The sequence below is a fragment of the Aethalodelphis obliquidens genome, unplaced genomic scaffold (assembly GCF_003676395.1).
Source record: "Aethalodelphis obliquidens isolate GAN/ISIS:26980383/991018 unplaced genomic scaffold, ASM367639v1 scaffold48, whole genome shotgun sequence".
NCBI classification, from domain to species: domain Eukaryota; kingdom Metazoa; phylum Chordata; class Mammalia; order Artiodactyla; family Delphinidae; genus Aethalodelphis; species Aethalodelphis obliquidens.
This window is the reverse complement of record NW_020837992.1, coordinates 6,653,789-6,678,613: the sequence shown is the minus strand read 5'-3', so window position 1 is coordinate 6,678,613 and position 24,825 is coordinate 6,653,789. Positions and strand designations below refer to the sequence as shown.

Here is a 24,825-nt window from a genome sequence, read left to right as displayed (position 1 = left end):
AAGTGTATTTAAATAATATTTATAATTCAGAGTTCTTAACAATTACTCAAAATATATTTCTAAAAAGCTGTATCTTAAAAACATTCAAGGATTGAATTATATTTAGTTCCTAAAAAAATTATTTTACCAGCTACTTGTATTGTTGGACAAAGCATTCTTTGTATTGTTGGATTAGAGCACTTTTGGTACAGATGAACTTATTTGCAAAGCAGAAATAGAGACACAGATGTAGACAGCAAACTTATGGATACCAAGGGGGGAAGGGAGGGTGGGATCAGTTGGGAGACTGGGATTGACAATATATACACTATTGTGTATAAAATAGATAACTAGTAAGAACCCACTGTATAGCACAGGGAACTCTACTCAGTGCTCTGTGGTGACCTAAATGGGAAGGAAATCTAAAAAAAATGGGGATATATGTATACATATGGCTGATTCACTTTCCTGTACAGCAGAAACTAACAACATTGTAAAGCAACTATACGTCAATAAAAATTAATTAAAAAAAAGCACTTTTATTTTCCTCTTTTCCAGACTGCAATGTGCCTTCTGATTTTGAAACTTGAAAAAGACAATGTAAATTTTTACTTAAGAACTAGCACTTAATTCAGATCAAATTTATTCACACATGAATAAGACCCAATAAACAATATTAGTTAACATTTGTCTAATGTTATTTAATTTATAACATTTAGAGTTCCTGCTCTGTGCCAGATGATGTTCTTTACATGGATTAACTCTTTTTTTATCATTCCTTTTTACAAATGAAAATAATGAGACACACAGAGGTTGAGTATTCACCCAAGAACACATAGTTAGGAAGAAGTGGGGAACCAAGACGTGGAACCAGGGACCTCAGAACCTCTATGCTATACCAACCCTCCTAAATGCAAATATAAACTTGATCTTGAAAATCTACCAATTTCAGTGTTAAAATTATAAATTTCCACTATCAAGTAATTTTAAACCTTTTATGACAAACCACAAGTGAGTTAGTATAAAGAATACAGTTTTAGAACTTGAATATAGCTTAAGGGACAATGACAGCTTTCATTTCAAAGAATATACCCCCCCCCCCGTAAGCTAATATGAAAAATGTACTTATAATACATGATATTTTCTATCAACTAAATGCTATTGTATTCCTTTAAAAATGAGCCAAATTAAAGTTCAGTTTATTTTATTATTGTAGAATACGGAAATATTAAGAGATATATAACTTTGATTATATAAATTATATACTTTGATTATGTAACATGAGATAATTAAAAATCTATGTGTACCAGACTTGTCTTCACTTCCAATTAGCTCTACTAGCTTTTTTCTGCTTCAAAAGAATGTAATTAGTACTACTCTAATTATCAGTTGCCCCAAAGTGACAGACTATAAAATCAACACTGTAAGTAGGTAAGATATAGCCTATATAAACAATTCTAGGTCTAAGAGGAAAAGGGAAGACAAAAGTCATTATTTTTTGTAAGACCAGAGGATATCTTTAAACTATAAAACAATAAATAATGGCAGAATGATTAAAATATATTAAGAATATGTATTTTGGGACTTCCCTGGTGGTCCAGTGGTAAAGAATCTGCCCACCAATGCAGGGGACGCAGGTTCGATCCCTGGTCAGGGAACTAAGATCCCACGTGTTGCGGGGCAACTAAGCCCGTGTGCCACAACAACTGAGCTCGCACGCCTCAATGAGAGAGCCCGCATGTCACAAACTATGGAGCCCACAGGCCCTGGAGCCTGCGTGTCACAACTACAGAGCCCACGCGCTCTGGAGCCTGCATGCCACAAGTAGAGAGAGAAAACCCGCAGGCCACAACTAGAAAGAAGCCTGCGCGCCACAACAAAAACATTCCGCGTGCTGCAACTAAGACCTGACACAGCCAAGGAAAAAAACAAAAGAATACATATTTTATTTCAGGTTCACAACTCATGTTGCTAGTCTATGAAGGTTTTCACATACCTCATCTCATTTAATCATCATGACCTTGGGAAGTACTTAGGTCACGTATCCCAAGAGTATCCCAATTGCTAACATGTGTACTATGCAGAATCAGCCTTTTTTACAACAACAGCTTTGCATGCTCAACACCTAAGAATGTGTATTTCACTCAAATAGGAGTTCCCAGTAATGAATGAGCACACAGTGTATTTGCAGAGCCATGCTCATTTTCAGGGATAGAAATCATTTAATTATACCTGCTTCATATAAATAGCATCAGGAATTTATATATAAGCTTAAATGTACAATCATTTTTGACCAGAGTTGTTCCTTGCCTTGAAGAGAATAAAAGAAAATGTAACTGTCAAATAGATATTTTTTCTGGCTCATTACATGTCCCTACAGAGTCCATAAAACAAATGTGATGATGAGACAGAAAACCCACTAATAAAATGTTTCCTTCAAGTTTAATTTTTTAAAATAAAGTTCCTCTGTCCTAGACCTGAATGCAGTATGTCTTAAGCTCATATTCTACCATAAGAACATAAATGCATCAAATGTAAAAACTGCTTCTTTTTTAAATTAAATTTCAAATTTTCCAGAAAGAAAAATGTTTTTGTAATTAGTATTTATCAGTTCTCTTTAAATTCCCACTGTATGCCTAAATAGGCATCACCCTGGAAAAGCAGCATTAAACCCCATCAACCTCAAAATAAATGTCACAGCAGATAAAACCACAACTCTTTAGGAAGGAACATCCTCAATACTCCTAATTCAGATGAAAAAACTTTAGTCAATACCATTACTACTGGTTGTTTTATAAAATATATTCTGATAAAATAGATTTTCATATCTACGATTTTTCAAAATTAATATCTAGCACTTTAATGTTGTTTTTCCAATGAAAAACCTACTATTTTAAATTATCTGTCAAGACTTTAAATGTGAAAATCCTAGAATTAAGGATTTTGGTTTCGAAATACAGTGGCCCGTTGGATACTACCCTGCTATTTAATATTAACATGATGAGGAGAATGACTAGGAAAAAAAAAATGTTGCTTCTGTTTGGTATTTCTTTTATTTCTAAAGGGAAGGCCTCAAGGACAAGCTCACTCAATGGTATTGCTCATTAATTATCATCCATTTACGAAAAGCCTAAGATAATGAACAAGAGGCACAGTGGATACAACTATTTTATTACTGTGAAACAATCCAGAAGAAAGGGAATTGCTTGCGGTAATGTAATAAAGTGCTTCTTTAAGGTAAAATATATATATTTCACAGCTGTTGGTAATGATGAAGAAGGCATGTGTTCAGGATGTCCACCTTATAGATGCTCCAAAAGAATTTTTAAAAATAGTGGTCAAGGGCTTCCCAGGTGGCGCAGTGGTTAAGAATCCGCCTGCCAATGCAGGGCACACAGGTTTGAGCCCTGGTCCAGGAAGATCCCACATGCCGCAGAGCAACTAAGCCTGTGCGCCACAACTACTGAGCCTGCGCTCTACAGCCCGCGAGCCACAACTACTGAAGCCCACACATCTAGAGCCCACGAGCCACAACTACTGAAGCCTGCACACCTAGAGCCCGTGCTCTGCAACAAGAGAAGCCACTGCAATGAGAAGCCCGTGCACCACAATGAAGAGGAGCCCTTGCTCACCACAACTAGAGAAAGCCCGCGTGCAGCAACGAAGACCCAACACAGCCAATAAATAAATTAAAAAAAAAATCGTGGTCAATATTTAGAATTTGAATGTTATATCTCTCTCCATGGTGTTTCTTTAGAAAACACTATTTTATCCCCTCTTGCTCCATTTAATGCATTTTAATGTTCTTAATTATAGAATATGTTGCTCACCTGGACCCAAATTTACCTATCATAATCTTTACTCCACTCTAAAATGATCAAATAGTACTCTCTTTCCAAAAAACATTTAATTTCTCTCATTAGTATTATAAACAATTGATATCAGTATCTTGGAAAAATTAATTGCATAAAATAAAATAGAGCAGAAAAGGAAAATATTACCTGTAATATTTATTACACTTATACTTTACTTTTCTGGCTTTTTTTGAAAAAATAATACAAAAAAAATGAAGTATGAGTTGGTCCTTGGTAGTTTATAGTTTAGCACTTGGATGGTTCAACTAAATGAACGCCAGTTAAGATGTTTGATGTTTTTCGTTCCCCAGACTAGACATAAAAAACAAATGATTTTAGTCACTGAAATTTTAGTTTCTCCCACTCAATTCTTCTGCATGTTCAAAACTTCTTGAGACTTAACATTTAAACTTGACTTCTTTTTAAACTAAGTTTAAACTTAACATTTAAACTAAGACTCTGATTTAAACAAAAAGCATCCTTCTATGCTGTAATTTAGCTTCTCCCTTTCACTGATTTATCTGATTAACAATTCTTCATGTGAGACTAGTTATTCCCCTCTACCAGTGATATATGTTCACTTACTTTCTCTTTGAATAACTGCCTCTAAATAGGCCTATAACTATTTAGTTTTATACTAAAGTGAACCATGACTCACATTACTGTTATTGTCTAGGAAACTGAATTGCATACATGCAGCTTTCTCTTTGATGTAGTCATTTTTAACTGTGATCATTAATTTATAATGAAGTATTAATTTTAAATTGCTTTATGATGAAGAAGTGTAATCTACATTTAGAAAATGTAGATTTTTATTGACAATGGTAGTATGTGATTTGTAGCAAATATGAAAATAGATGAAGATTAGTTTTTTAAAAGACTTTTATTTTATACCAGAGTATAGTTGTTTAACAGTGTTGTCTTAGTTTTAGGTGTAAGTTTTTTTCTTTTAATATATATATTTATTTATTTTTGGCTGTTTCCATTCAAATGGAACAATTCTCACAGAGCACCTGCTGAACATTAGTGGAAGAATTTGGATACCTAAAAGGACAAGAAAAATCTCCTCACAACTGGGTAGAATGAAAGAAAGAAAAAAAGAAACGAGGAATCAATAAAGGGACCACCAACCCTGGCAGGAAGCTAAAGGTGAGGAGAGGTTCCTGGAATCAGAGGAAAACCCAACAGTGCGAAATCAGCTGGGACAGAAAGCGACCTTTGGGGGATCGAAGGAGAATATAGCACACAGTCTGTGGAAGGCAGGATGAAGACCCTATCTTGACGCCAAGACCATGCTCCACCCAACTGCCTGCAGGCTCCAGTGCTGGACACCTCATGCTAAACGACTAGCAAGACAGGAACACAGCCTCACCCATCAGCAGACACGCTGCCTAGAATCATACTAAGCTCAAAGACTCCCCAAAACAAGCCACCAGACGTGGCCCTGCCCATCAGAGGGAAAAGACTCAGCTCCACGCACCAGAGCAGAGGTACCAGTCCCTCACCAGGAAGCCTAAACAAGTCCCTGGACCAATCTCACCAACCAAGTGGCACACAAGAGAAGCAAGAGGAACTACGACTCTGGAGCCTGTGGAAAGGAGACCGTAAACACAGTAAGTCAGACAAAATGAGATGACAGAGAAATATGTTGCAGACAAAGAAGCAAGGTGAAAACCCACAAGACCAAATAAATGAAGAGGAAATAGGCAATCTACCAGAAAAAGAATTCAGAGTAATGATAGCAAAGATGATCCAAGATCTCTGAAACAGAATGGAGGCACGGATCAAGAAGATACAAGAAATGTTTAACAAGGACCTAGAAGAACTGAAGAACAAACAGTAATGAACAACACAATAACTGAAATGAAAAATACACTAGAAGGAATCCGTAGCAGAATAACTGAGGCAGAACGGATTAAGTGAGATGGAAGACAGAATGGTGGAAATCACTGCCACGTAACAGAATAAAAAAAAAAGAATGAAAAGAAATGAGGATAGTCTCAGAGACCTCTGGTCCAACATTAAATGCACCAACATTTGAATTATAGGGGTCCCAGAAGAAGAAGAGAAAGACACAGGGTCAGAGAAAATATTTCAAGAGATTATATTCGAAAACTTCCCTAACATGGGGAAGGAAATAGTCAACCAAGTCCAGGAAGCACAGAGAGTCTCATATGGGATAAATCCAAGGAGAAACATGCTGAAACACATATTAGTCAAACTAAAAAATATTAAATACATAGAAAAAATGTTAAAAGCAGCAAAGAAAGAGCAACAAATATCATACAAAGGAATCCCCATGAGGTTATCAGCTGATTTTTCAGTAGGAATGCTGCAGGCCAGAAGGGAGTGGCAGGACATACTTAAAGTGATGAAAAGAAAAAACCTACAACCAAGATTACTCTACCCATCAAGGATCTCATTCAGATTTGACGGAGAAAGCAAAAGCTTTACAGACAAGCAAAAGCTAAGAGAATTCAGCACCACCAAACCAGCTTTACAACAAATGCTAAAGGAAATTCTCTAGGCAGGAAACATAAGAGAAGAAAAAGACCTAAAAAAACAAACCTAAACAATCAAGAAAATGGTAATAGGAACATATATATCAATAACGACCTTAAATGTAAATGGATTAAATGCTTCAACCAAAAGACACAGACTAGCTGAATGGATACAAAAACAAGACCCATATATATGCTGTCTACAAGAGAACCACTTCAGACCTGAGGACACATACAGACTGAAAGTAAGGGGATGGAAAAAGATATTCCATGCAAATGGAAATCAAAAGAAAGCTGGAGTAGCAATACTCAAATCAGACAAAATAGACTTTAAAATGAAAAGTATTATAAGAGACAAGGAAGGACACTATATAATGATCAAAGGATCAATCCAAGAAGAAGATATAACAATTGTAAATATTTAGGCATCCAACACAGGAGCACCTCAACACATAGGTAAGCGCTAACAGGCAAAAAAGGGGAAAGCGACAGTGACACGATAATGGGGAAATTTAACACTCCACTTACACCAATGGACAGACCATGTAGACAGAAAATAAATAAGGACACACAAGCCTTTAATGACACATTAGAAAAGACAGACTTAATTAATATTTATAGGACATTTCATCTGAAAGAAGCAGAAAACACTTTCCTCTCAAGCGCACATGGAACATTCTCCAGGACAGATCACATCGTGGGCCACAAAACAAGCCTTGGTAAATTTAAGAAAACTGAAAGCATATCAAGAATCTTTTCCAAGCAAAATGCTATGAGAGCAGAAATCAATTACAGGAAAAAAATGTAAAAAACACAAACACATGGAAGATAAACAATACGTTACTAAATAACTGAGAGATCACTGAAGAAATCAAAGAGGAAATCAAAAAATACCTAGAGGAAAATGACAATGAAAACATGACGATCCAAAACCTATGGGATGCAGCAAAAACAGTTCTAAGAGGGAAGTTTATAGCTATACAAGCCTACCTCAAGAAACAAGAAAAATCTCAAATAAATAATCTAACCTTATACCTAAAGGAACTAGAGAAAGAACAAACAAAACTCAAAGTTAGCAGAAGGAAGGAAATCATAAAGATCCAAGCAGAAATAAATGAAATAGAAACAAAGAAAACAATAGCAAATATCAGTAAACTAAAAGCTGGTTCTTTGAGAAGATAAACAAAATTAATAAACCATTAGCCAGACTCAACAAGAAAAAAAGGGAGAGGACTCAAATCAATAAAGTTAGAAATGAAAAAGGACAAGTTACAATTGACACTGCAGAACACAAATGATCATAAGAAACTACTATAAGCAACTATATGCCAATAAAATGGACAACCTGGAAGAAATGGACAATTCCTTAGAAAAGTACAACCTTCCAAGACTGAACCAAGAAGAAATAGAAAATATGAACAGACCAATCACAAGCAATTAAATTGAAACTGTGATTAAAAATCTTCCAACAAACAGAAGTCCAGGACCAGATGGCTTCAGAGGCGAATTCTAGCAAACATTTAGAGCAGAGCTAACACCTATCCTTCTCAAAATCTTCCCAAAAATTGCAGAGGGTGGAACACACCCAAACTCATTCTACAAGGCTACCATCACCCTGATACCAAAACCAGACAAAGATATCACAAAAAAAGAAAATTACACAAAAAGACACATGCACCCCAATGTTCACTGCAACACTATTTACAATAGCCAGGTCACAGAAGCAACCTAAATGCCCATCGACAGATGAATGGATTAAGAAGATGTGGTACGTATATACAATGGAATATTACTCAGCCATAAAAAGGGATGAAATTGGGTCATTTGTAGAGACGCGGATGGACCTAGACGCTGTCATACAGAGTGAAGTAAGTCAGAAAGAGAAAAACAAATATCGTATATTAACGCATATATGTGGAAACTAGAAAAATGGTACAAATGAACCAGTTTGCAAGGCAGAAATAAAGAAACAGATGTAGAGAACAAACATATGGACACCAAGGGGGGAGAGTTGGGGGTGGTGGTGAGATTAACTGGGAGATTGGGATTGACATATATACACTAATATGTATAAAATAGATAACTAATAAGAACCTGCTGTATAAAAATAAAATTCAAAAAAAAAAAAGAAAATTACAGGCCAGTATCACTGACAAACATAGATGCAAAAATGCTCAACAAAATACTAGCAAACAGAATCCAACAACACATTAAAAGGATCATACACCATGGTCAAGTGGGATTTACTCCAGGGATGCAAGGATTCTTCAATATATGCAAATCAATCTATGTGATACACCATATTAATAAATTAAAGGATAGAAGCCATATGATCATCTCAATAGATGCAGAGAAAGCTTTTGACAAAATTCAACACCAATTTATGATAAAACTCTCCAGAAAGTAGGCATAGAGGGAACTTACCACAACATAATAAAGGCCATATATGACAAACCCACAGCAAACATTATTCTCAATAGTGAAAAACTGAAAGTATTTCCTCTAAGATCAGGAACAAGACAAGGGTGTCCACTCTCGTCACTATTATTCAACATAGCTTTGTAACTCCTAGCCACGGCAATCAGAGAAGAAAAAGAAATAAAAGGAATACAAATTGGAAAAGAAGAAGTAAAACTGTCACTGTTTGCAGATGACATGATACTATACATAGAAAATCTTCAAGACGCCACCAGAAAACTACTAGAGCTAATCAATGAATTTGGTAAAGTTGCAGGATACAAAACTATACAGAGAAATCTCTTGCATTCCTATATACTAACAACGAAAGGGCAGAAAGAAAAATTAAGGAAACAATCCCATTTACCATTGCAACAAAAAAGAATAAAATACCTAGGAATAAACCTACCTGAGGAGGCAAAAGACCTGTACACAGAAAACTATAAAACACTGATGAAAGAAATCAAAGAAGAAATAAACAGATGGAGAGATATACCATATTTTTAGATTGGAAGAATCAATATTGTGAAAATGACTATCCTACCCAAAGCAATCTACAGATTCAATGCAATCCCTATCAAATTACCAATGGCATTTTTCACAGAACTAGAACAAAAAAATTGTACAATTTGTAAGAAAACACAAAATACCCCAAATAGCCAAAGCAATCTGGAGAAAGAAAAATGGAGCTGGAAGAATCAGGCTCCCTGACTTCAGATTATACTACAAAGCTACAGTAATCAAGACAGTATGGTACTGGCACAAAAACAGAAATATAGATCAACAGAACAGGATAGAAAGCCCAGAGATAAACCCACGCACCTATGGTCACCTAATCTATGACAAAGGGGCAAAAATATACAATGGAGAAAAAGCCTCTTCAATAAGTGGTGCTGGGAAAACTGGACAGCTACATGTAAAAGAATGAAATTAAAACACTCTCTAACACCATACACAAAAATAAACTCAAAATGGATTAACGATCTAAATGTAAGACCGAACACTATAAAATTCTTAGAGGAAAACATAGGCAGAACACTCTTTGACATAAATCACAGCAACACCTTTTTTGACCCACCTCCTAGAGTAATGAAAATTAAAACAAAAATAAATGAATGGGACCAAATTAAACTTAAAAGCTTTTGCACAGCAGAGGAAACCATAAACAAGACAAAAAGTCCTCACAACGGGAGAAAATATTTGCAAACGAAGTAACTCACAAAAGAGTAATCTCCAAAACATACAAACAACTCATACAGATCAATATCAAAAAAAACCCCAAACAACCCAATCAAAAAATGAGTGGAAGAACTACATAGACATTTCTCCAAAAAAGATACACAGATGGCCAACAAACACATGAAAAGATGCTCAACGTCACTAACTATTAGAGAAATGCAAATCAAAACTACAATGAGGTATCACCTCACACCAGTCAGAATGGCCATCATCACAAAATCTACAAACAATAAATGCTGGAGAGGGTGTGGAGAAAAGGGAACCCCTCTTACACTGTTGGTGGGAATGTAAATTGATACAGCCACTATGGAGAACAGTATGGAGGTTCCTTAAAAAACGAAAAATAGAACTAGCATATGACCCAGCAATCCCACTACTGGGCATATACCCAGAGAAATCGATAATTCAAAAAGATACACGCACCCCAGTGTTTACTGCAGCATTATTTACAATAGCCAGAACATGGAAGCAACCTAAATGTCTATTGACAGAGGAATGGATAAAGAAGATGTGGTACATCTATACAATGGAATATTATTCAGCCATAAAAAGGAACAAAATTGTGTCATTTGCTGAGACATAGATGGACCTAGAGACTGTCATACAGAGTGAAATAAGTCAGAAAGAGAAAAACAAATATCGTCTATTAATGCATATATGTGGAATCTAGAAAAATCGTAAAGATGATCTTATTTGCAAAGCAGAAATAGAGACACAGACGTAGAGAACAAACATATGGATACCAAGGGGGAAAGGGGGTGGGTGAGATGAATTGGGAGGCTGGGACTGACATGTATACACTATGTATAAAATAGGTAACTAATGAGAACCTACTGTATAGCATAGGGAACTCTACTCAGTGCTCTGTGGTGACCTAAATTGGAAGGAAATCCAAAAAAAGAGGCGATATATGTATATGTATGGCTGATTCACTTTGCCGTACAGCAGAAACTGACACAGCAGTGTAAAGCAACTATATTCCACTTTAAAAATAAAGAAATAAAACCCACTTGCTAATAATAGAGACTAAAGTATGATTCTTAGAGGAGCACATATTTCAATTATGTCTGAGCAATAATTTACCTCTCTTAAAAATAAAAGTAATAGTATAAATATCGAACTAAATTAATTCAATCCATTAATATAAAGACAGGCTGTTTTTGAGATACAGGGATTTTAGAAATTAAAGGTGGAAAATACAAGAGTCTAAAATAAGCCCATCATTGCTGTAAGTCATGAGGAAGGGTGATCACTCTTAGGAAACTGTGGCATTGTACTCTTGAATGAGAAATTATATAAGTATGTATGTCCCTAATTAGTCAATTATGAGTTAAAAATAAAGCAAATCCTGATGTGTTCCTATTTAATTACCCTGAGACGCATGCTTATTGAATACCAGGTTGTAAAATATTCCTAATAGAGCTGTTTTAAGCATGGTGATACCTATCAGGGAATAATGTTATATGGAACTTACTAAGAATTTTTAAATGATTAGGTTTATCTGAACATGTTGATGAATCAATTTCCCTTATGTAACACAAACTTCCATCATGCTCCTCCTTTTCAGAATCTTTTCACTTTGTCTTCTGGCCCTCCTGATCTATGATAGACTCGTCCAGAGCTTGAGTTTCTTCCCTGAACCCTCAATACCTTGCTTTACTTGAATTCCAATTCTTCCCTGAGGATCTATCACCCTCTGTAGACTTTTCATCCTGGTTATTCTCTCATACCCAAAGTGTCTCAGAGTCAAGAAGCAAAGTTCTCTGCTGCTTTGTCAAACACTGCTTCCCTAAAATTGTGGAAAAGAATAACTAATTTCCGTTAGGGCTCTTGTTATCCTGTCTTCATAGATATTCTCTCCTAGACATTTCCTCTTCATTCCCTGAACATTTTTTCTTCATTTCTTGAGAACAACGATCCTTGATTCTATCTTTTCTCACATTTCAATTGCTGCCACCATCTTTTGTGACTTCAATCAATGTCCATGTGGATAACCTATCCAAGAACCTGGTCTCTCTTGACCAACTTATCCATCTCCAGTGTCTTTACCTTTTATTCCATCTCAGCTGCCCACTCCCACCATCATACTCTGAACCCTTCTCATCACATCACATTAACTGAAAACATTCTCCTCTCTAACCACAGCCCCTTATCTTTCCATAATTCCTGCTCAACTACTATCCTCACATCTGTTCCTTGATATCCTTGGAACTTTCAGTCCACTAACCTTTCTACTTTCCCCTGCCTATTAGTCCCCTTCTAGCTTCACTTCTCTCTTTATTCCACTTAGATGTCATGGTCTACAATTAAAATAAATGGCTTGAAAGTCCTCGTAACATTTTTGCCTCTCTGTTCATCCCAGACCTCAATTAATAGCTGTCTTCAATTAGCTCTCCTATATTTTACACTCCATATTTTACCATTTGCATTAGTATTTAAGCATGCCCAAATCTCCCCTAACCTCAGAAACATCTTTCCTGAACCCCCCCTCTCTCTATTTTCACAGGCAAACTTGGTGGAAGAGTTGTCTACATGATTGCCACTCTAGTTTGGATTCTGACCCCTCTACCCCACCAAAACAGGTCTCTCTAAGGCTACCCATTACTTGCATATCCTAAATTCAGTGGACAGTTTTCAGCACTCAGATTATTGGTTCCATCTGGAGCATTTGACGAAGTTGAGTATTCCTTCCTTCAAAACGTCATTCTTGGATTTTGTGATATTTTACTACCTCTTTCTTCCTACTCTACCCCACCTTTCTCCAACCTTTACATCTAGGAATTCCTGAGGATTTTCTCTTCTCACCCAAGACAACCCCACCCACTCCCATGTCTATTTCCTATAACTCTTATGTGTTCACACAGAAATGAAATATGGAGCCAGATTTAATGAACTATAGACATCTAGGCACATATTAAGTACCCTCTATCACTAAAACTTAAGTTGCAACACATTTTCTGTAGGTCAGGAGTCCAAATGAGCTCAGGTGGATGTTCCACTTAGGGTCTCACAAGACTGAATAAAATTTCAGCTGGGCTGGGATATTATCTGGAGGCTCTGATGAAGAAATCTGCTTCCAAGCTCATTCAAGTTGTTAGCCAAATTCAGTGCTTTGCAGTTGTAGGACTGGAGTCCCAATTTTCTAGCTAGACAGACTACTTTGCATAGATTATACTAATTAAGTACTGTCTATACTGGAAGGGTTCTATGTTTATGAGAGAAAGAATAAAGTTTCATTATTAGTAAATCATAATGACTACATATAATATTATTAATAAATTGAATAAATTGAATAAGAAATAAAACTTGAGGGAGGAAAAGGCGAGAGGCTATTCCAGATAACTGTAATTGAGAGATTACTATATGGTACCAAAAATGCAAGTGAAGAAAGTAACTGGGGTTATACACTAGGAAAGAATGCCATACGAACAAGTTGAGTGTATGAGAAAAATTCAATTTATGAGAGGGATATACCATGGTAGGAAGGGTAACTGACAACATTCTAACTATTGAGTATAACTTAAGAACTGACTAAAGCAAGTAAATACTAAACCATATGGCTATTTCAACATTTACCAGTCAGGGTTCTTATTTGAAATCACTGGAAGCTAACTGTCTAAGCGGAACAGCAGTTTATTAAAGGGAGTAGTATGACTAGAGAACCAGGTTTATGGCTAAGCTTCTCAAGAAAAAACCCTAAAACCATACTGCAGAACTGACCCTGTGAGGAAATCTGCTACTGCTTCTACTGGACACTTCTATGCCAAGGTCTTTTCTTTCCTGTAATTATTATTTATTATCGTTCAGCACCAATACAATTTCTGTACCAGCAAATCTATTTCAGAATTACTGATGACTCGATATCAGATTCCTTCAACCTGATGAGAACATAATTTGAGTGCAGCATCTGCTTCTCTGTTCAGTCTGTGCTGAGGTTTCCTAGAGATGAATATGAGTGGAGCGTCTAGGTAATAACATGGCTCGTGCCCTAGCTACCAGTGAAACTAGGGAAGTGAATTATACAGCTTAACTTAGGGAGGTGGGACTTAGTTGGGACTTCCTCAGACATTAGAAGGTTGCTGAAAAAAGTACGAAGGAGTGAGAAAACATAATAAATGCCCATAACAAAATGTCATATGCTAAGCATACAAAACTCACCTAAAATCCATTAACTTTTCTCCCAATATATATTAGTAGAGTCAGAGAATATAGTGCTGGGTAGAACCTTAGAGATCATTTGTTTTAATTCTCTCATCTTACAAACAAGAAACCTGATGCTCAAAATGATTAGATAGTTTATCCAAACTGACACAACTAGTTAGTAGAAAGAACTCATGCTTTTCAACCCTTCACATATTTTCCACTGTTCACTGATCAAACTATATGCTTATCTTAATATCAAACTTAAATTTTACCCTCAAGGAAACTCAGGGCTTAGTTCTCAGAAAGTCAGTTTGGTGATACTGGTCATTTTTCTCTCAATGTATTGATGTGATCAGTTTCTGAAAAACTAGCTGTGAAACTAAATTCTATATGCAGAATTCTAATTTTCTATTATTACCCATGAAAATGAACTGTAATTAAGCTTTGAATATGTTTTAACCATAGTCTGTAAATTTTTTAACTGGATTAAAACTTTCCCTTGCCAAAAGGCTAATACTCTTGCAAGAAGAAGAAGTAATTATTCAAAAGCTATAAGAATAAATGTTTAATTATGAAAGTACCTCTCACTCATATATTATTACATCTTACAAAATTAGAGCTAAAATCACCTAAGTAATCCACAATCACATGATTTCTCTATACAGTTAATATCAACACCTAAGCAAAGAGAACATTAACACTACAGCACAGACAGAACACATACATTCTTTTAGTATTTTATTTTTACGACAAGACAGCTGATAGACAGAATTATGAGTCTTAACCTGACAACTGTCATACACTAGCTGTTTTTGACACTAGTTGTTTTTGAAACAGAAGCCAAAAACAAGCAATGAGATTTTGAGCAGGTGGAGAAAGAAAGAAGGCCAAAGCAGAGCAACAATTCAACACAGGCACTAACTTTGAGAAGCATGGCAATGCAGAGAAAAAATTCTCTAAGAGCAGAAGATAAATAGTTTTGTTCAGATTTAAAAGTTGTCTTAGAAGCTATCTATTTAGCACTTTTTTCTTTTTCTGAACACTCCACAGAAATTTATTGTACTGGTTGTCAGACATATAGAAATACAGAATCAAACATAAGCCAACACATGGTCCATCGACAGATGAACGGAGAAAGAAGATGTGGCACATATATACAATGGAATATTATTCAGCCATAAAAAGAAACGAAATTGAGTTATTTGTAGTGAGGTGGATGGACCTAGAGTCTGTCATACAGAGTGAAGTAAGTCAGAAAGAGAAAAACAAATACCGTATGCTAACACATATATATGGAATCTAAAAAAAATAAAATAAAATAAATGGTTCTGAAGAATCTAGGGGCAGGACAGGAATAAAGACGCAGGCACAGAGAATGGACTTGAGGACACAGGGAGGGGGAAGGGTAAGCTGGGACAAAGTGAGGGAGTGGCATGGACATATATACACTGCAAAATGTAAAACAGATAGCTAGTGGGAAGCAGCTGCATAGCACAGGGAGATCAGCTCGGTGCTTTGTGACCACCTAGAGGGGTGGGATAGGGAGGGTGGGAGGGAGACGCAAGAGGGAGGGGATAAGGGGGTATATGTATAGCTGATTCACTCTGTTATAAAGCAGAAACTAACACACCATTGTAAAGCAATTATACTCCAATAAAGATGTTAAAAAAAAACGAAAAAAAACCCCATAAGCCAACACATGTGATGTAGGTGTGGATAGAAATCATTTAGTTTGACCAGAGGAAAAAAACATATTATTTTGTATGGCTTCATTTTCTTTGTGAAAAGAAGATAATTAATACAGAATTGGGAACAGATAACTCAGAGCAAATAAAGAAACACAAAATACATACCTCTTGATGATACAGTCATTCTCTTCTAATATAAATCAGGTATTTCTATATGCAAGGATGCATTTTCCACAGATTAACTAGTGATCACTCAAACCAAATAATGAGAAAGTTTAAAAATCATAGCAAGAATTATAGAATATTCAATTTTATTAAAAGTTATCTTCTTCCCTCTGAAATAGTGCTTGCACTTTTTTTGCCTCTCCTCTGATAAACTGCTGATATCATTTAAAAAAGACATTTTCCCCAAACAGTAATTCTAAAATGTAAAATTAAAACAAGTTATCAATTTACCCAATAAAGGATAAATATTATATTAAAAACCCATAGGGATATACTATATTTATTATCACCTTTTGGTTTTTAAAGATGCTGAAATCATCTAGCTAAAATGGTATGGTTCTATTGGGAATGAAGGTCCTATAAGATCAAATGCTGCCTGCTATAAATTCAGTGAGACTCTAACCTTGCACTTATGCTTAATACACTTAAAGGCTTAAAAACAACTCTAAAATATTATACCTTTATGTTAATATATAAGTCTACTCCAAATCTGTATATTTATGTGCAAAAATGCTTCTTATTCAATTATGAGAGGAATAAATATAATTCAAAATTTATATTTCCAGCATATCACAGATTTTCTCATAATCTAAATAACTATGTGGCATAGTGCAACTCTCCTGCGATTTGCAATGCCTTGCAGGACTTTAGTTAAAAACATAGAGAGAGAGAGATGACAGACAGACAGTGAGGAAGAGACACTTGTGTGTGATCAGTACCTGGAGGAAGAAAGAGAAAAGGGAGAATAGCTCATAGTACTAAATGGAAGTATTCTCTCAGAAACACTGCAAAATCTTTGTTTAAAAAAAAAAGAGTGGAAAGTATAACAAGGGCAGAGTTTTTTCTGAACCTTTAAAAATAATTTCATAGCAGTTCTGGAAGGATAATCAATTATGACCTAGGCAGCAGCACAAATTCTATAAAAGCAAATAATTTCTGTAGTATATCAAATAAGATATGGGCTAGATAGCTGTTAAAGTATCACCTAGTTTTAACCTGGAAAGAAAACAATAAATTCTATAAGGAGTTCAGATGATGTCATAAGCAATCCTGTAATAAATGTTTAACAAAGGAATAGATATGTAAGACATCAGGCCAGACTCTGTGAAGATAAAATAAAATACATAAAATAAATCATACATAATCTTCAAGGGCTACTTTTACAGATGACAGAAAGTTATACCTACCTATTTAGGACTTAGAAATTTTGTAGGTATGATTACTATGTAAAAAGTAGGCTGAGAAAGTTGTTGGGTTGATCACAGATTTTAAAAATTGTGTATATTATATACCATGACATAAACTGTATTTGGGCTATTTGATCAGATACTCACAGAATGATTGTAAGAAGGTTCCAATATCACAGGTAATGACATTTTCCCTTGAAGATTCAGTTTTGTTAAATAAAAAATCTTTTCCCCCACAATCTTTTCTTTTTTCATGCGATGTATACCATACAGTCTAAACCGAACTGCATAATTTCCAATCATCTCAGATTCAACATGATTAAATTTGAATGTTTCTGTGAAGACAGGGCATGGTCCTCTTTGGATGCTGGTTTTTGCTCTCTGTTTCTTTATAGGTAGAAGAACAAGGTGTACTTGCCATGAGTTGCCACCTGTCCTGTTATATGTGGGGATATCTGTGACAGCTGTCACTGTTACCAGCAGCTTCTGTTCTTGTGAGTCATAGTCAAAAGTCACATCCAGTGTGCCATATTTAGCTTCTGGCTCAGGATCAAAAGGTTTAGGAAGCTGTGAAGATGATCCTTGAGCTGACATATCCTAAGAAAAGCAAATTTAAATGTTTTCAATTTTTAACTCTATTATTTAATCTAGCATGTAAATAAGTATCTGATATTTCTTTAGAAGAATGATATGAAAACTGTTTTTATTTGCTATCACAAAGAAAGTAATAATAATTAACAGCCAACTACAATCAAAAGCTACTCTATGGGGACAAAGTAATGTAAGTGGTAAGTTAAACTCAAAAACTTATTATAATAAAGACATAGAATTTAATATCCACCATCACAATTTTGAGAAAGTTGGATATACGTTTTTATCATGAGAAACGAAAACATACACTTCCATGTATATTTCTGCTCCTTTTGTAAAAAAAATTACTAAATTTGTAACATTATAAACAAAACAACTGACAGCTCAATATTAGGCTGGAGAGAAAGAGAACATAAATGAAAGTATAACGCTACTGAAAAATTTGGTACCATTTTCAGATTTGTTTCAAATGTCCCCATCTGTAATAGAATGTTAACACACTTAGGCTTGAAAATCAATGGAAATGTGAAATATGAAAGTATAAACTCAAAGGCCTCAAAATACTTGCAGCCAAATATTTATTTTCCATAACACACACACACACTACTTCAATTTTTAACCAGAATTTAAAACTACGTATTATTTTCTAATACTAATTACTGTTGAAAATGGCAGAATACATATTCCAAAAGTTCAAGAAAGCATGAAACTATATATTTTAATTGTAAGGTTAAAAGAAACTGTATCTCTTTTGCCTGGAATTGTCTAAAGTTCCTGCTAGTCTAACTATCTGGAATGTAACAGGAGCTTCAGCTAGTGACTAACAGTGCCAAATTCAGCTCTCTGACTTTTCAGCTATACCACCTCACCCCTTCAAATATTTTAATAAATATTAAGTGTTTTTCATTTTAAAATGTGGGCCAATTTTATAATTTTCTGAATTTTTCTGAACTTTTATTTAATGCGTACTGTAGTAGGCACTACTACTGACTCTTGGTCTTCCCTTTTCGCATGCCTCAAAAAAACTACCTGGGTTTTAGCCAGAAACACATTGTCTGGCAAGAAACTTTACTTTGAAGTCTTCCTTACAACTGATATAGCAATGAAACTCTGCTCTAGCCAAAGGGAGAGAAACAGAGTTCAGTATGAAACATCCAGATCTGGTTTGTAGAAAAAATTACGTGCTCTTCACTCTCTATCTCTCACTCTTCCCACAAGCAGATACACAGATAGGATGTGTGGGTCAGCTTGGACCATGTGGATTAGGACAACACCCTAGGGGACAGAAGAGTGACTAAAAAGCAGGAACTGGGCCCCTGGATGATGTTGTAGAGCAAAGTCACCTACTCACCCACGAGTATTGTTAAATGAAAGACAAACAATCTTCTGTGGTTTTGTATCTGTATTTGCCATTGTACTTGTCTCCTTGTTACAGCAGCTTAACATGTGCCTAACTATTGCACCTACTATGTGCCAGGACATATTTTTGGGTGGGGGATGCAGCAGAGAACCAAAAAGACACAAGTCTTTGACCTCATAGATCTTACATGTCTACCTACGATGACTCAATTTTGTATGGTGTATGGAAGAAAAGATGACAAGTAAAGAAGAATACTTTAGGAGTAGGAACAAACTCTCATAGAATAATTCAGTTTTTTTATGCAATATGATTAGATCAGGGTAAAAATATTCTTACTCTGTTAAATTGACAGTTTAGAACAAAATGTTTTACTGCATGCTACTTCATAATTGCTAATTAAATGATTAATTACATTAATTTATTTTTCAATTAAATGTTTTCTAAAACAGTGTCATGACAGCTAAGATTTTCAAGGTAATAAAGATTTTTATACGGTCTCAGATAACTATTTCTGAATTTTGTTTCTCTTGGTGCCTCCCTTTTTTTTTTTTTTCCTGGGCATTCCTTGTGAAACTGAGGGTTAAAAGGGTGGGACTTTTACAGATAAAAGCTACTATTTGTATTCTACAAACAGATAATTAGAAAATAATCCCTCTTTTCAAGGTTCTAAGTCAAAGTTTTCAATAATCTTTAGCCAGCAACAGGTCATCAATACAGTTAATGAACTCCTTGCCAGGGAATCCTTCTGAACCCTCCTCACTCCTCTCCTAGTTCAACTGTGTAGGAAGATAGGTTCTAAAATAGCTGGATCCTGGATTAAACCAATAGGAAGGTAAGAATTTTCTATTTGATAAATAATATCTATTAAAGGAATGGTAGGAAGCAAAGTAAACTTGAAAAAACACAAGAATGAGTTTTACACTAACATAGGCTATCAGCACCTAAATATTGATGTGACATGCATTTGCTGTAGTTTGAACATATTGTTTCGCTGTAGAAGACACAAAAACAAGCAGGATGGAGGAGACTCAATAAGAAGTGTTAACACAGCAAGCTTCTGAAATATGGGCAAAACTCACAGGTTCTGTTAACTACAGATAAGAAGTAAGGAAGTAACTTGGGAGACACAGGCAGAATTCAGAACATGTGGTAAATATATATAATAACTAAGTTAATAACTTGTTAAGATATGTCAAAGACAGAATAAACAGAAAATAAGATAGAACAAATGACTATTACCTATGGAAAGGGATGGAAAGGCCAAGCTATGATCATGTCACCTCTGGGCTGACAGCTCTGTCACCCACGTGTTCTATTAAGAAATGCAGATAAAATCTATGTCTATTTAGTAGACTAACTGCAAGTTTTACTTGTGGCCAGGAGTACTTGCCCCTGCATCTCTCCCATAAAACAAGTATGTGTTTTTGGCCCCTGGCACCCTTGTTCAAATCTCAACTTTTGTCCTTGTTACCGTGCCGTAATTAGGGAATGCTGATGGAGCAGAAAGAGTAAGACTGAACATAAGGACATTATATAAACCAGTATTCACACGGTGTTTGTTGTCTTGCCACCTGTATCTAAGGGCATCCTATCCTAAGTGTGTTCTCCTACCTTATCTTGCTCCTCTTCCTTCTTGCTTTATATTTGAAATAGCTTAAAACACACATACACACATGCATGCACACACACACACAAGTGTAACCTGAGCATCTTAATTTGGTCTGTGAGTCCTCTGGGATAGCTTGCCTGGTGGTGTACTTGGAGGGTACCAATACTTCAAAGTAATTTCACACACAATGATTCAAGTCAAGAGGGGCAATAGAGCGTAGTTGTTAAGACCACTGTTTTTGCAGTCAGGCAGACCTGGCTTTGAATTACAGTTCTACTGTTTAAGAGCTACTTATACCTGGGCAACTTGCTTAATTCTCTGAGTCTTAATGTTTTCATTTCTAAAATGGAAATAACAACTTTCTGAAGATGAGGTTGTTAGAGTTAAATGAGCTATGTAAAGCTTATAGAAAAATTATTGGCACAATTGGTGATAACTATTATTATTGTTGTTAGTTCCACAACCCAGGTTTCACTGTTTATGTGCTGGCTATCTATATAGTTTGCAAATCTATAAAATAGTTATCTCAAATTTGCTCAAGTACAAAACAAGGAGAAATATTCTTTGTGGAAAATGATGAAATACGACTATGTTAAATTTATAATACCAATGCAGAATTTCCTTCTAAGTTAGATAAGTTAGATACTATATAATAATATTAGAAAGAGTAGAAGAGTAGTAACAGATAAAAAGTGTTCCTAGAAATTATATAAGAAAAACTTTGAGGAAATTCTATTCAGAGCTGTACTTTCATTATTTAATTTTGGCAGTAGATAAAAATTCACCTAGTAAGAACACTGACACACTGCAGTATCATGAAATGTTGTCTGGGACAAAAGTTGTAAAAACTTGCCATCTGGAAAAAAAGGAAACCTAAAAGTAATACTGCCTAATGAAAACCTCTAGATTACCTTTATAGATTTTATCATCATTGAAAGATTAAAACAAATCCCTTTTAGAACATGGAAAGACTTCAAAAGTATAACACACCTATTTTTGTTGTTGTTTTCACATTTTTTGCTCCAAAAAAAGGAAATAACTTAAAACACAACCAACCAACCTCTCTGAATGCATGATGCCATGAATTCAAATTTCATTAGTAAAGCTGAGCATCACTTATCCCTTCCATATTCCATGGTATGGAAATGCAGACATTATTCTGAAAGGCTTGTAAAACATTAAAGGGCCACCTCCCAATAGTAAAAATATCCAAGTAAAATAATTTAAAAAATAAACACAAACATAAATAGGAACCTTAAGATAAAAGAAATGGGTAATTCCAGAATGTTTTATGTAAAATGTTAAAAAAAATTTTTTTTAAACCCCTACTGAGGTTGAACCCTGAGGCAAGATACTTCTCAATATCTTGCATATTGCTCTCATTTTTATCTACCTGTCCTCTTTTGAAAGGGAGTTGAAGGATGGTTGGGACAGCCCTGAAAAATCTGCTGGATAAAAACAGAAACCGGTACCATAAGCCATAAAGGACAAGATAGTGGTAAAACCTTCTGACCAAGAGGATAAGCACAGGATTATTATTATCTTCCAAATAACATTCATTTTAAAAATTCTATGTGCTTTTACTTACTTCAGGGCTCAGGACTGCAGTGCTGTCACTTGGAACATCTTCTTCATATCCTTTATTATGAAAACTTTCTATTTCATGACCTGTGCTTCCTTCACTTGGACACTTGTTATATGAGCATCTTGGACTGTTGCTGCAGTGGGAAAATTCACATTTACTGTCCCCAATTTCTGAGGGTGTACATGAGAGATGGGGAGAACCACTGTCATCCTGATATGGTGGTGGCTGCAATTCATCCAGTGGGGGTGTTCTTCTCATTCTCTGAATGCAGTTTCCTGATAATGATTAAGAATCTGGTCACTGTTTCCAATTAGCCTCGACATGCAGTACAGTCCACAATAATTGTAATAACTTAAAAAAACTGGATTAAGATTCTGTGGCAAAGTAACTACTAGATTTACTAATGAGTTGTCTTCTTCCCTAGTTCAGATGCAGAAATCAAATAATCTGGTTTCCCATTCCTCTCCTCCTGCATAATAAGATCAGGAAAAATAAAAGTTATATAACAAGACCCTGTTTTATACTATAAAAATGGGAGAGCAAAAAATACTAAGTGAAATTGATGATTTATTTAGGTCTTTCTTTCAAAACAATCCTAGAGCATACAAACTTCATTTATTCCCTTATGATCTGTGACCTCTCTAGCCACAATAGTAAAAGTATGGTAGGTGAAACAAATATAAACCTCATTTATTGTCTTCAGTTACTGAGATGAACTTAAACTAGCATTCATCTTAGCAGAGTCGGAAACTATTTTTCCACATCTATCCTAGATCCAGAATCCTGGAATGGGTGCACTCTGAATGGAGGCCTAATTCCCCCATCCCCAGCAAAGCCTGAAGGCTGCATTCCACCCCGCCTGCATTATAAAGAGGCCACACCCTGCCCCACCACACCCTGAATCTCTATTCCTTCTAAAGTACGGCTCCACCTTGTCCATGGCACGCATCTCCACCTCCAGCAGTTAATCTGAAACCACATTTTCTTCCTCTCTTAAATTATGCTTTTAACTTTTACCGTAATGATGTATCTAAATAACTGAGAATAAACATGTCTGTGAACAGGATAGAGGTGGGGACAGGAGGGTATGTAAGGAAATAGAGTTCAGTATACAACTGAGGAATAGCTAAGTCTGTGTAGATAAATCCTGGACACAATAACAGATATTAAATTTAAACACTGCTCATTTCTTCCTTTAATGGACTGTGACGCTCCTTTCTCAAAAGGGACTCTGAAAAAAAGGTAGTTTGTATTGTAATTCTTATAATGGAGTTCAGTTCAAATGTTCAATAGGTCTTCTGTTCTTCCTTAGAAAAACTTTACATAAGAACTATAAAACTCATTGAAAAATTACTACAATGTCTGGTTCAAATGAAAAATATTGAACTTAGCATAGATTTACATATTTGCTCAGAAGCCCTAATTTTGTAAAAAGAAATTAAATGTCTCACCTACTGAGTCTAACATACCCACTTTAGAAAACATAAGCACAAAGTAGAAAAGTTAATGACTTAATATAGTTGAAGCTAAATTGGAGAAGACAGAATAGATTAAATAGATGGATTGCAAATAGTAGCTAATAAAACACAATAAACCAGATTTCAGAACAGGGCTTCCAGGAAAACTTTTGTTTTCCTGACAAAAGCAGGCAGACTCAACTGGCATGCCCCTTTTGTCCACTGGCCTTTCCCCCTCCTCCTGCTTGGAGGTGCTGCACTCATCTTGTAACCATGAAGTAACAAGCATGAGAATGAAAACTAAGAATAATGAAGAAGCATCTGAAAAATCACTAAGTAGCTATCTCCAAACTTCTTGATGCCTGAGACAAATAAATCCCTCTTTGTTAACAAAAACAGGGACTTCCCTGGCAGTCCAGTGGTTAAGACTCTGCGCTTCCACTGCAGGGGGCATGGATTCGATCCCTGGTCTGGGAACTAAGATCCCACGTGCCTCGCAGCATGGCCAAAAAACAAAAAACACACAAAACCTGATATTTGAATTTTCTGTTGTTTCTAAATATATTCTCTACTGATAGTTTTTAAATCACTAAAACAACATCTTCTCTCCCTTTAAAATGTATATTTAATCAGCCATTGAATTATAAGTTAAATTGTAATATCTAAATACTTACTGTACCACGAAGTCAATCAAAAAATTCCCAATGTAGTGGTTCTAAGAATCAGCATGCCATCTTTTCCTTTACCTTAATTTTTTCAAAAAGAGAGATGATCTTTCCAAGAAGACTCTCAGCATATTACCCCACAGATCTCACTGGACAGAACTGGGTCACATGTCTATTTCTAAACCCATCTGTGGTAGGGGGAATGTGATTACCATAAACGGTTTAGATTAATCAGAAGCCATCATATTGAAGCTGGGGATGGGATCCATTTCACTGTTCATATCT

General features: G+C 35.5%; 1 protein-coding gene across 2 annotated transcripts in view; it reads right to left on the bottom strand.

Annotated features, from left to right (window-relative positions):
- Nucleotides 1-24,825, bottom strand: part of SYT14 (synaptotagmin 14) — a 230,638-nt gene that overhangs the window by 50,991 nt on the left and 154,822 nt on the right. For both annotated transcript variants that reach the window (XM_027082901.1, XM_027082902.1), the window contains 2 exons: nucleotides 22,422-22,693; nucleotides 17,421-17,870 (listed from right to left, as the gene is read on the bottom strand). In XM_027082901.1, the coding sequence (XP_026938702.1) occupies nucleotides 17,421-17,870; nucleotides 22,422-22,693 (722 nt within the window). The remainder of the gene's footprint in view (nucleotides 1-17,420; nucleotides 17,871-22,421; nucleotides 22,694-24,825) is intronic.